General features: G+C 38.2%; 1 protein-coding gene across 10 annotated transcripts in view; it reads left to right on the plus strand.

Moving 5' to 3' along the window:
- Positions 1-14,106, plus strand: part of LOC128860400 (uncharacterized) — a 192,841-nt gene that overhangs the window by 59,832 nt on the left and 118,903 nt on the right. For all 10 annotated transcript variants that reach the window (XM_054097916.1, XM_054097915.1, XM_054097918.1 and 7 more), the window contains exon 2: positions 10,372-12,084. In XM_054097916.1, coding sequence (XP_053953891.1) covers positions 10,382-12,084 — 1,703 coding nt within the window. In that variant the 5' untranslated portion in view covers positions 10,372-10,381. The remainder of the gene's footprint in view (positions 1-10,371; positions 12,085-14,106) is intronic.

Raw genomic sequence — 14,106 nt, forward strand, 5'->3', positions numbered from 1 at the left:
CTAACATTGCAGCTTCGTTTGCTAGTACCTATGTATATGAACTCGATGCATTCCAGCATTAACTCGCGCTGCTTCTTCCGAAGCGCACATTAGCGATATGCTGCCTTTATATGCTGATATGCTGAGCAAAGACTAATTGGACGAGCGTGTGAATACGTGTGAAATGAGCGGGCTGAATTCTGCTGCCGAGTACCCGGTGACGTGGCTCCGATTTACAATAGTTTTTCACCATACCGGATGACCAAACATAGTAGTCTATCATCCGTGATATAGAGTATCAAAACTTGTGATGAAGCCCGCAGGTATCAACTAATTTTATATATGAAACAGAGAATCAAAAACATTATAGTAAAGGTTTAGATTTTAAGAAAACTTAGCGCACAAAAAGAAAATAATCTCTTAATAATCTCGCTCAGACGGTTATTACTTGTGAAAGGCGCTAATACTGCGTTTATGGCATAAAATATTTTACCATCATTTATTTCACTACAATCAAAGTGCCTATTCTGAAATAACTTCAGTCAATCAGTCGTTAGCAACCATCTAACAATTCTATTCCAATTTTTTTTTTTGTGATCCTATAATCCATCCCCAACTACTTCTGCTACTATGTTAAGTATTTGTCTGCCTGTATGCACTTCCATAACTGCAATGCATTAAGGCCAATAAATTATTGCTATTACCCTTGTTTGGTGAATTAATCATATTGGAACAGTTTAATGGCCACAATCCAGCTGGGCAGGCGAGGCAAGAACAAGACTGAGGCTAACGCTAAGATACACAATCGATATATTATTGAATTAGGGAGGAGCAGAAAGTTTGCAGTGGCAGCGAATATTGAAAGACAGATAAATAAAAGTATGTATCCAGCAAACCAGTAAGCGACTTGAGTATAAATAACTATCGCAAGCAGCGCGCACTTTAAAGACCGATCATTTTTGCATTAAACAAAGTTCACAAACGCTTTTCACTCAGATTTCTGCTCACCTTTTGAGCCTCATTTTGACCTGTATACTTTTACAAGGTATTTAAAACAAATTTTCCAATTAATTCCTTCCTTCAACTCAACATCAATGACTTGCTTAATTATATATGTCGTATGGTTGTTAGTGGCGTGTGACGACCAAGAGCCAAATAATCTCATCATGTCCTCACTGAACGAAATGTAATGCAACAACCTCATCATGTGAGTGCGCTCGCTCGCTCGCTCCATGGCACTTGACAGCGCTCCCTGGGCATAAGCATAACACATTTATAAATACATTTGCGTAATGGCGAACATATTCTGGTGTAGTCGGTCAGCCTGTTGACCTCACAGTTCAACGCTCATCTTGTTTTCATCTTTCGAGCTGTCAAACTGTCGTATGCAGGCAACAATGCAACATCAACCTTTGCGCGTGGTATCTATAACTGCATAGTTCACTCGTTCATCGGGTAGTCAGTCAGTCATTCAGCCATGCAATCGATTGCTTTACTCTGACCCTTGGCCAGCTTGTTAGTTTATTATTCAGTCAGACAGGTGGTAGCAACACTTTTTTTTTATATATTTGGTAACTCAAATGTGATGAAGCCAGAAAGCTCGCTTTTTTCAATTTCAAACATTTATTAAAAAAATGGTTGCAAATTTAATCTTCAAAATAATAGCCATCACTAGGGACACATTTTTCCCATCTCTCAGGCAATTTGTGGATGCCGCGCCAAAAAATCGGCTGTCTTTGGCCGCAAACCAATAATCGAGCCATTTTTGGCATCTTCGTGAGAATTGAAGCGCTGCTCGGAAAGTGCGTGACCCATCGATGCAAACAAATGAAAATCGGAAGGCGCCAAGTCTGGTGAGTAAGCCGCATGCACTAGCGGTTCCCAATCGTACGTCTCCACCAATTCCCGGGTCGCTCTTGTTCGATGTGGAGGCGCATTGTCATCAAGAAAAATTACTTTGTGACGCCGATCGGCATATTCTGGGCGTTTTCGGTGTGTAGCGCTGTTCAAATCGGCTAATTGTCATTGGTAGCGTGCACCGTCAACTGTTTCACCTGATTCTAATAGCTCGTAGCAAATCATACCACGCTGATCCCAGAAAACACACAGCATTGACTTGCGGCCGAAGCGATTTCGTTTGGCCGTTGTTTTTGACTTGTGGCCGGGCGGGACGTTCGTTTACGCATGGAATTGGAGAAATACACCCATTTTTCATCACCCGTAACGATTCGATACAAAAAAGACTTCCTTTTGAACCGGGAGAATCTCGTTTCTTCAATTGATAACAGTAAATCAACGATGTCCGCAAATCGTAGTTTGAAGGCACCAAATTCGACATTTTTAAGAGCGACAAAAATGCATTGTTGTATGAAACGTAACAAACAATGAACTGAATATTGTTGAGAGATGGCAGACGAAAAAAACAAGACATTTGGGAAGGTTTAAAAATACTCCTAGCGACATCTATGGACTAATAGCTCAAAGTCTCATTTCATAGGTATACGCCTGGTAAACTGATTGAAGAGCATTTTTTTTTATTTTACAAATCACTACTAGGAAACTATTGTACATAAATCAATGAATACCGATCGCAAATCAATTTGGCTTATTAATCTTTGAGATATCGCCGAATAACAAAGTCATAATAAACGCGAATCTATTCAAGGTTGTATCGGTAAATCAGCTGATTTTTTTCTTTCGCCGTGTCCATATGGCGGAATGAAACAAAGCGAATTCATTCTTTGCTTTCTCCCTTGCCAATACTTGCTTTGACAATCAATGCCTGCGTCATTACTAATCGGGAAATTGAATTTAAATAAGGAACAAATATAAAATATAATACATTTGATGTTTTTCAGTTATTTGTATTTTTTAAACAAAATATTAAATATTCTCTCATATTTTCTATAATAAACAAAAAGGCGTATAACTTCGGGAAGAGAAAAGAGCCGAAACTCGATTGTTAGCCGAACCCACTAACAAAGCACCTCCAGGACAATAAAACCGTAAATAAATTTTTGAATGCTCCATTAATAGAACAAAAGCAAAAAAGATTAAAGAATGCCTTGAGTTTTTGCAATCCAGGGCTTTTCTGAATTTGCTGGTTATTCCAAGCTTCTTCTTCTTCATGATTGGTGCGATAACCGCTTAAGCGATTGTGCCCGAGTTCAACAAAGCGCGCCAGTCGTTTCTTTCTCGTGGTAACCGACGCCAATTGGATACACCAAGTGAAGCCAAATCCTACTCTACCTGATCTTTCCAACACAGAAGAGGCCTTCCTCTTCCTCTGCTACTACCAGCTGGTACCGCATTGAATGCTTTCAGAGCCGGAGCATTTGTATTCATTCGAACGACATTACCCTGCCAGTGGAACCGTTGGATCGCTACGTGGTTTGCTGCACTATATCTAATATCTATGTCGTCGTAAAGCTCAGACAGCTCATTGTTCTATCGCCCACTATAGTCGCAGTCGCCAAAAATCTTCTTCATAATCACTTAAAGGGACGCCTCACCGGATGTTGCCATCGTCCAAAATTCTGCATGGGATGGGTATGATGAGAGCGTTATAAAGTGGTAATTTTGTTCGTTGTGAGGACTTTATTACTAAATTGCCTACTAAGTACACAGTAGATTTGCTGGCAAGAGAGATTCTTTGTTGGATTTTAAAGCTAAAATTGTTATCCGTGTTAATGATAGTTCCTACAATAAATAAACAAAGTATCTTATAACCTCAAAATCGTAACAGTCATTAGTTGCATGGGCGCCGATATACGAGTGCGCCGATTGTTTATTTGATGCAGGACATAATTCGTTTAGTCCTCCTTTATCCAGTTTGGAAAACGCAGAACTAACAGCGTGCTTGGTAAGGCCGATTATGCTTAAATCATCCCAAGCTAGATTGCAATAAAAGCTAGTTTTCTTCCAATAGCTGAAATTCAACCAGTTGTCTCTTTATCTTTGTGTGCTTATCCGTATCTCTATCTATATCCCTATCTCTCCATCTCTATCATTGTCTCTATTTTCGTCTTGTCCATTATCTGTATATCTATCTTATCCTTATCTCCATCTCTATCTTGCCTCTATTTCAATCTTGTCCTTTATATTTATCTGTATCTTTATCTTTATCTTTATATTTATCTTTATCTTTATCTTTATCTTTATCTTTATCTTTATCTTTATCTCTATCTTTATCTTTATATTTATCTTTATCTTTATCTCTTTCTTCATCCTTATCTATTCCACGTATTCACCATCTCAATCATGATCTTAATCTAAAACCGCTCCTTAACACTTTTCGCTAACCCCGTATAAAAATTGAAGCATACACTTAGGATGCATATTTACATGTTCTAATTTGATTTTTTCACTGTATGTTCCACTAAAATTTTAAAATTTGATAATATACTTCCCTTCAGCATCAAAATACTTTCGAATGATATATAATTTTGTATACTTTGGAAATATACTCGTAGTTTAGCCACAGAAATGATGTGAAGATAGCAAAGTTGCCTGTTTATATCGTATGTATAGATTTACTCATGCGGATTTATAACCTACTAAGGACTGTCACTGCAGCAATATTTCACAAAAATGCTTGTAGGAGAAGCATGATTTACTGCTTCAACAAAAATCTTTGCAAATACAAATTCACAGATTTAAAGTGCTATACTTTAATTTTACAATACAAAAATCTTTAACCGAATCACATTTTTCTAATTTTGCCTTAAATCTGTATCTAAGTCACATCTCTGAAAACCCCACCCACCCCAGCAAAGTTTCTACCGAAATAACTCAACTCTCCACTTGTACTGAACTCCATTACAGCAGCGCATTTGCTCAGATATACCAAGCTAATGTTTTCAAAACTATTCAGGGTTTTTGTTGTTATTATTTTTAGTCATGTAACGTACATTTTTGTATATTTTATTATACGCTATGTTGTTTTTCCCACCATTGGTAGTTTCTGCTACAATTCAGCTATTTTTGCATTACTCATACCAATCCGCCTCGTATCCCACTTAGTTTGACTGCTGTGAAAGTTTTCATATTTCATATTTTACCCTCAATTTGATGCTGCTTTACTGACTGGCTTGGCGCGCTTCATCTCACTTTCCTTGCCAACTCGCGCACGCCCCGTCTCAACGCTGCTGCATCATTTCACTATTTTACTCTTCATTTGCAAAGTTCAAGCTTACATTTTTCAGTTGGCGCACCCAATAGGCCCGCCTCCTTCGCTTGACATAATTTAATTTTGTCAGACATGAAAGAAGTTTTCATGTTGTATTTTTGTCAACGTTGTTGCTGCTGTTGTTGAGTGAGTAGTTATTCATAGCAGTAATTGTTGTTGTTGGTGGTACTTCCTTTTGGTGCTCGTAAACATCATGCAACCAAAATTAATTACCAACAACTTTTTCTTAGCTCATTGTCCTCCCCCTTGCAGCTTCAGTGTCCCCTATTCTGCAAATGTTGTATTGTTTTTGTTTTTTAAATAAGCACTTCCCACGTCACATTCGTATTTGACTTTGCCTTTTGCTATCATATTTTTGAGGCAATAATTATATTCCTTATGCCTGTGTCATAATTTGTGCTTAGAGTTTGGAGAGGCAGTAATTCAATTGTCGACTCTTTGAGGAAAAGGATAGAAGGCTGTGTGTTTCTTTTATAAATAGTGTGCATTAGGTGAGCAATTTAAACATATTAATAAAGGTTGCTTTATACAATGCCAATTCCAAAAAAATACAGTCAAATACAAAAAGCAGTCTTTCTTAATAAGCAGACACTGCTGCACAACTCCATCTTTCCCTGCCGCTTGAAATTAGCAATGCGGCCGCGCTTCGCGAAGAAAAACTTAGACTTTCAGTGCTTTCCAATTTCTTGCCTATAAAAGCATTGGCTGAACTCTTCAACATGTTGGCATTGCTTACAGCAAAACAGTAGAGAGAATTTATCTAAGTAAGTAAAACACTGAGTTTACGCTAATCTTAATTCAAATGTTTATTCTTATTCGACTGCTATTGCGAAAGTATTGAACGGCGTACATTAACTATTTGATCAGGGTAACATCACTACTGTGTCTCCTTGGCTTTTCCGAGCCTTTGATTGTGTTAGCCAAAGTTTGTTAAGTGATAGGTTTGCAATTAAAGTATTTTTGTTGAGACTGCAACAAGGCTGTTCAAAAACTACCTAAGTAAGAAAATGCATATATTTACATCGTAAATTTTCGGAATATTTGTCTTTTTATAGGCTCGCGTATAAGAAGTAAACTGAAAAAATTTAAAGCGAAATTGAAAATTTTGGTACAAATTTTATGAAGTGATGTATTTTCGGCTCTTTTTTTAATTTTTTGGAATTCAATATCCTTGCTTTATAAAAAAAATTGTAAAATATTATATTTTTTGTTAACAATTTTTAGAAGCATCTCCCCTCAGTTTTTTGTTTTTTTTTTTAAAGCTTAGTAATCCCTGACAGTCTCATATTTTTTCGTGTTATGTATAAATATATTCAAATACGTGAGGAGTCGGCTTAAAACTGTAAGTCCCTCCATTTGTGGAACAATTTTGAAACGCCCACCAGGAGTTGGCCTAACAGGAGTGCATGCGCTAATATTTATTTATTTTATTTTTATTGCAATACGTACAGCGAGTACTGCTTCGCTTGAACAGTAGTTTGCACGGATTTGCTGTCTCAATTATTAATGAAAAAAATGAGAAAAATCTAGATGTATTTGTCACAAATCACAAAAAACAATGTCTTCTGAAAAATATTGAACAAAAGCATTTTGACCATATTTTTCAAAAAGTATATTATATATTAAAAAAATTCCAAAAGAAAATTTTCAAAAACATTTTTTATACGTTCACTCTAAAAAATCTCTACAAAAATTTTGAACATTCTATTAATCTCAAAACCATAAATTTTATTTTGAAATTTTTTACAATTTACTTCTTATTACATACAATCCTATAAAGCGACAAAATTTCAGAAAAATGTACGATAATGTCCCAAATACTTGGATCACTTGACACGGAATCGTTCAGCCGGTCAAAAATCACGTAAGTAAGAGGTTGCAAGTAATAGAAGTTGGAAATATGTCAAATGCTCTGAACTTGCTCCCATATAATTTTATGCTCCGCAGTATGCCATCCTACAGGATTATACTCTAGTATTAATCACTTTTATAAGCGATATTTTAAAATGCTGCACCAATCCCAAAATATATTGCATGTGGTATGAAGGATTCTCCAAACAGATCTATTATTTTGATATTTAAAGAAAAATGTTATTTTTTAACATAAATGATCGGATATTTATTTCATTATTAAGAGGAAGGTATGTCGTTAATAGTGGAAAATAACATCAGGCAAATGAAAATTTCATGAAATGTTCCATTACCGAATTGCAAGGGGCTGTCGTCGATAGCCTCACGAATTCCATCTTTGAGGGTTTGAATCGACCCTGGGCTTTTGCCGTACACCTTCTCTTTCACGTGGACCCAAAGAAAAAAGTCACAAGGTGTTAAATCATAAGATCTGGGTGGCCAATTGTGATCACCTCTTCGAGAGATAACACGATCCGGAAACTTTTCCCGTAAAAGATCAATGGTTTCGTTCATTGCTTGTGTGGTACGTAGCGCCGTCTTATTGAAAATAATTGTTGTCCAGATCAATACCATCCAATTCCGTCCATAAAAAAATGTTTAATCATCTTTCGATAGAATAACACGTGTTATTGGAAAACCCTTAGAACTTATTGACTGAAAAAAACCTTAGGCTTGATGCTAGTGCGATTTGTAACTCATATCAGTATATTGACTTCAACTTGTCGATAAACGCACTTGTCACGATCACATAATAGTGACCCTGCTTTGTATTTGAGTCAGGTTCACGTTTTGTCACAAGAGGCTCGTATGCTATGGTTTAACGATAAACACAGCACAGGGCCTTCTTGATAGGTTTTAATAATTTATTTGTTTCTGTTTTTGGTGAAAATATAGTTCATTCTCTTATAAATACCAATTTCAAACTTTTTGCAAATTAAAAAAAAAAGAAATTATAAAATTTTGAACAAAATTTCACACTTTTTATTCAGACTGTTTAGAGGTTTAGGGTATTCAGTTTTATAGCCCATTGAATTTCGGCAGTTTCTCCATATAATGAAGACTTAAAATTATTTTTATATGAAGAAAAGGCATAGGAAGGCCTGCAAATAAAAATATTGGGTTGGAGGATAAATTTGTAGTGTTTTTACCGAAGACTTTTATTTATATAAAAAAAAAAATTATTTCAATCAATAATCAATTATATATGCGCCGTTGCTGTTTACAACCTATTCCCACCTCTCGACGGATTTGTTGATGTCGTTCCGTCAAAAATCGACTGGTCTGGTGTCAAAGAAGTTGTTGAGCCAGTTTTTAAGGACCTCTTTGTTATCGAAGGTAACGCCCTTCATATGGTTTGATAGGGAGCGGAAAAGATGGTAGTCCGGCTGATGCTGAAGAACCTCCCATTCGACCTCTTAGAGTGAGGTTTTGATGACTTGTGCAACCTGGAGTCTGGCGTTGTCGTGAAGAAGTATGGTTTGTCCATGTCGATCAGGTCTTTTCAGTCGATAAACCTTATTCACACGGTATAGCTGCGCAATGTAGAGCTCCTTATTGACCGTGGCCCTCTTTCCGAGCATTTCCCATTTCGCGTTTGGCGTATCTCTTAGAAGTACCCACTCCTTTCTTTGCTTTTTATTGTTATATAGGCACCATTTCTCATCCCCCGTGACTATTCGATACAAAAATCGTTGTTTATGATGGCGTGTTGCTCGATGGCGGGCGAGATGCTGAGAAGGAATTTGAAGACGGCTTTTTTCGTATTTTTCGTTGTACTCGTGAGGCACCCAGGCTCCCAATTTCTTGGGAAATCCCATTGAATGCAGGTGATTGAAAATCATTTTATGATCGCAGTTCATTTTTTCCGACAATCCACAACTGGTTTCAACTGGAATTCAAAAACCTTCCGCCACGGGACGTGACATGGACGTCAAAGTCGAACGAACTTATTCCCCAATATTATTACATATGGCTGATGAATGAACTCTTATTGCCGCTTTTGAATATAATCGTTATAAATAGAAGCGAGTGTCCAAGCATCAGCGAATTTTCCAGCAGATAATGACTTATTGAAAATTATTTTCAGCAGGACCAACAGAGCAAGGGAATTTTTAAATAAAACAGCCGAAAGACCTTTAAAGTCAGTTTGCGTGCCAATTAGTTAAAAAATTGAATAAATAAAACAGAAGAAGATAGCACAAAATAGTCAAAAATGCATACAACCGTAAATTCGGGGTTTCAATACGGTTACAAAAAAAGTGTACAAAAAGGCTTAAAACTAACAAAATTAATATTTAGTACTTAATAAACGTTTTTACGTGTTTTAGTTATTTGTTGCTTATATAAATAATATGTCACGATTTTCGCCCATTCTTCCTGTAACCTTTCTTTTAGTTTTCTGGGAAAAGCAACTAATCTCTGTCGCACACCCCGCTCCAACGCATTCCACAAGTTTGCTCTAGGGCTTAGATCGGGTGATTGGGGAGTTATTGCTATCAACTTTTGGCCAGTAATAGAGCAGCTATTCTGGTACAATTTGGCTTAATGCTTATGCGCATTGTCTTGATACCGTTTAAATTAGGCATTATGCCCATTTTCCATGCTGACAGTTTCAAATTCTGCCTTAATATATTCAAATATATGACTTTATGCATAATTTTTTCTATAAAAACAAATTTCCAGGATCCTTTCGCTGAAATACCCCCTGCAACCATCACATGCCCACCGCCGTGTTTTACCGTTGGTTCGCAGGTGCTGTAGTTTCAGTTTCTCGTTAAGCTTCCATGCCTTCCAAATCATGACTTCCCCTTCATTACCGAATAAATTTGCTCTCATCTAGGAAAATGCTATCATCCCGCCAAACTTCATCATGTGTTATATCTGGGTTTTTTTCTAGCTACTCGACCATTCTAACCCTCTGATTTGAACACACGATCAATGGTTTGTGAGTGATTATATTAGTTTTTATAGAAGCAATGAAAGGAAAGATATTTGAATATATTAAGGCAGAATTGGAAGCACTTAGCTGATTTTTTCACATTTTATTTAAGAATAACTCAAATTTAGGTCCTTATAAGAAAAAGGACGAAACCGAATATTAAACTTACCCACTGAATTTATAACTAAACGAGTAGTGTTGATGAAATTCGAAAAATGTATATGGTGTTTATTAAATTTACTTGAAATTATTTAGGAAAACAGTCGTCAAAAGAATATTAAAAACTAAGTTTAAAGCATAATCTCCCTAAAGATGATTGATTTTAGTGTAAATTTATATATTCCTTTGATTGCAGATGCCCTAACATGGGCTGCGCCTCCGAAGCTGCGAGAACGAGGACACAGCGCAGCATCAACGGCGATAAATACAACAGCAATACAAACAGCCACATTGAGAGTCACCGCAACTGCAACAACATCAACAACAACTGCTTTGACAGCTATAAAAGTAGCGACAGCAATAGTTTGGGTTTATTGAGTTCAGGGGTGATCTGTCAAAGCAAAGTTGACAGCGAGGAGGAGGCAACAATTTCAAAAGATAATAACTGCCGACAACAAGCAGACACAACCACAGTTAGAGCAATAGAAAAGGCACAAAAGCACCGAGGAGTGGCAAAAACACAAAGTGCTGAAGCGGAAGAGACTGAAAAGCAAATACAAATTGAGTGCGGCGATAGTGAGCGCGTTGAAGCGGAGGCGGGTGGGATTGCGGTTGAGAAATTTCAGTGTACGGACGGACGTTGTAAATTGCGCGCTAGAGCCTGTGAAAGCTGTCGCATAAGTGAGGCTGATACTAATAATAATAGCAACACCAACAACAAAGAGAACAACGAAAAGGGAAGTGTTTGTACAAACTTTCGTCACACAGAAAGCGGAAGAAATAATTGTTGCCACCGACAGCTACCGCGAGAACAACTGCCGCGAACGCGTGTCGCGCTGCCGCCTCAAGCAAAGCAAGCAGAGCAAAAGCAATTGCCAGAAAATGAGTTGTGGTGTCGCGCAAGTAGCGATGGCTTGGCGCTGCCAACGGAAACCGCTGCAAGGGCGTCTGCGACCGCCTCCGCTTTGGCGCGCACAAACTACTATGGCGCCATGACAGCAACAGCCACACATAATATGGCTGCCACAATGACGGCAGCATGCAGCGGACGCAGTGAAAATCTACAAGAGCTGTTGCAGTATGCGCGCAGCACCCTTACCGACCGACTGGTTCGCCTGCGAGACTGTGTGAGCTACTACATGGCGAAAGAGTTGGATATGTGCGCAGCAAAGGGGGAGGGGGAGAGTTTCGACGTTTGGGCAAAAGCGACGAGGCGGGGGCGGCGTACGCAACACAATCAAGAGCAGCAGCAGCAGCAGCAGCGGAAGCGTTTGCAGAGTGAATGCCTGCCACTGCAGTTAGCATATAAGCCACAGCGCCCGGAACAGCAACAGCAACATCAACAACAACAAAAGCAACGAAGTGATGTAGTGCTAGCTGCGAAGTGCTGCCGTCAACAGCAGCGTGAACAGCAGCGAGAGCTGCGTGCGACTTTAGGAAGACAAAGGGACGCGTTGACATACTGCCACCACCAACAACAACACCACGACCACCAACAGCAATTACGACAGCAGACACAATTTCAGCATCAACAAATGCCAGTTAATAATAAAAAACAAAAACCACTCACAGCGTCACAAATACAAAAACACCATTCCCCACAACAGCAACAACAACAACAGCAACAGCCACAAAAGAAGCCGCAACAACCACAAAAACACCAACAGCAGCAGCAGCAACAGCAACAAAAGCATCAACAACAGCGACATCGCTTGCGTCGCGGCGTTCAGACAGTTGCGGCTGCCGCTTACGGCGCCTTCAGCTATATCGGTCACAATTACTACCATCTGCTGGGCAATTCAATTAGCTTCTATGCCGCATCTAGTGTTATATTAGTGCTCTGCTATTTGACCACGACAACGGCAGCGGCTCATTCGCCCGACAAGGCGCCATTCGACAAGCATCCCATGTAAGTAGCTGGCAAGCAGGCAGAGTGAGAGAAAAAGTAAGAAAAAGTTGTGGTAGTGGCAGCGCAAAGGATTCGAAGCACAGGAAACTAAAAGAGCACATACACTCACACATATACAGAAACATCAAATATGCACACGCGCACACATACAAAATGTGAAGCACTGCAAAACACTCGAATACATATTTGAAGCAGATATTCACATTACAGCGCCTAAATGTACACTATAAAATCTTTCCACACTTATTAAGGCACTCATAATTAATACGAAGCGTACTTCTATCTACTTATTTTTACTTAATTTTTTTATTTTATTGCTTTTTTATCGTATTATTCATAAATCCCCACTCAATTCGATCTAAGTGTATTCGTTTATTCCACTTACTATTACGAGAAAAATTACACCCTGCAACATTTTCAGCGTCATAGTCTTGGGTGTACTAATGCCAGTTGAAGGTGAAAGTATTGGACCCATATATGTAGTAAAACCTCTTTCGTGCACTCCTATGTAAATATTCTTTTGACATAATAAACTTTTAGATTATTTGGCTGAATGTTTTTCGAAAAAGTGGAAATATTTAGTTTGCAAACATACAGCAAAATTTCAGAAGTAATACCTTTGAAGCACATTTAACCCTTTAAATACCTTACAAAAATGTCAACTCAACTTTTTTTTTGTTAAGTCGGAAACAAAATAATTAAAGAGTCACTGGAGGCTTGAAATGTGCTAGAGAATTTTTTTACCTTTTTGCACATTTCTCCGGGGAGCCTTGTCGGTCAAAGTAAGAACTACACACATATTAATAAAATATTTACATATTTTATGAATCCAAAAAACGTAAAAGCCTACAGAAAATGAAATAGCAAACAGTTTGACTGAAAATATTCAACACTTGTTTGTGATTTCTTTTATTTGCATTTACGGTGTGAATGGTGTGAATAAGAACAGGTACTATCTAGGTTTTATCTTGATTCAAATTTTATTTTATTACAATATTGGGTAGTCGAAAAAGGCTTTTCATATTTCTAATCAAACTTCAACTCATTTTTTTATATTTATAATGAACTTTATTAAACCAAGTATGTACCATTTTGGTCGACCACCTTTTGCTATTTTTCTTCTAGAGACATTATTCCATCAGTGTAAAACTTTTGTGGTTTCTCGGCGAAAAACTGCGACAAGTAATTCTCACAGGCTTCTCTTGAAGCCAACTTTACTCCATTAAGGGAGTTCTGCATTGACCGAAACAAATGGTAGTCCGATAGTGGAAGGTCAGGGCTATATGGTGGATGCATCAAAACTTCCCAGCCAAGCTCTCCCAGTTTTTGCCGAGTCATCAAAGATGTGTGTCGCCTAGCGTTGTCCTGATGGAAGACGACGCCCTTTCGGCTGATCAGTTCTGGCCGTTTTTTTCGATTGCTTGCTTCAATCTCATCAGTTGTTGACAGTAAAGTGTAGAATCAATCGTTCGAGCAGGCTGGAGCAGCTCATATTGGATGATTCCTTTCCAATCCCCCCAAACACACAGCATAACCTTTCGAGGCGTCAATCCAGGCTTTGCGACCATTTGTTGAACTTCACCAGCCTTGCACCATGATCTTTTTCGCACATTATTGTCGTATTTGATCGACTTTTCGTCTCCTGTTATCATTCGCTTCAGAAATGGTTCGATTTCATTTCGTTTGATGTTAATTCGGTCCATTAAATTTTTCACAGACAATTCATGTGGTACCCAAACATCGAGCTTCTTTCTGTAACCAGCCTTTTTTAAATGGTTCAAAACCGTTTGATGATGAATGTTTAGTGCCTTGGCGATGTCATAGCAGCTTATGTGACGGTCCTGGTCAATCTTTTCCATAATTTCATCGACTTGTTCAACTTAGGTCGACCGGAGCGAGGTGCATCTTTCACATCGAAATTTCCAGAACGGAAGCGAGCGAACCATTGTTGTGCTACACGAACTGTTACAGCATCGTCTCCGTAAACTTCACAAATTTCATTGGTGGCTTGCGTGGCATTTT

Source organism: Anastrepha ludens, chromosome 4, assembly GCF_028408465.1.
Source record: "Anastrepha ludens isolate Willacy chromosome 4, idAnaLude1.1, whole genome shotgun sequence".
In the NCBI taxonomy this organism is placed as follows: domain Eukaryota; kingdom Metazoa; phylum Arthropoda; class Insecta; order Diptera; family Tephritidae; genus Anastrepha; species Anastrepha ludens.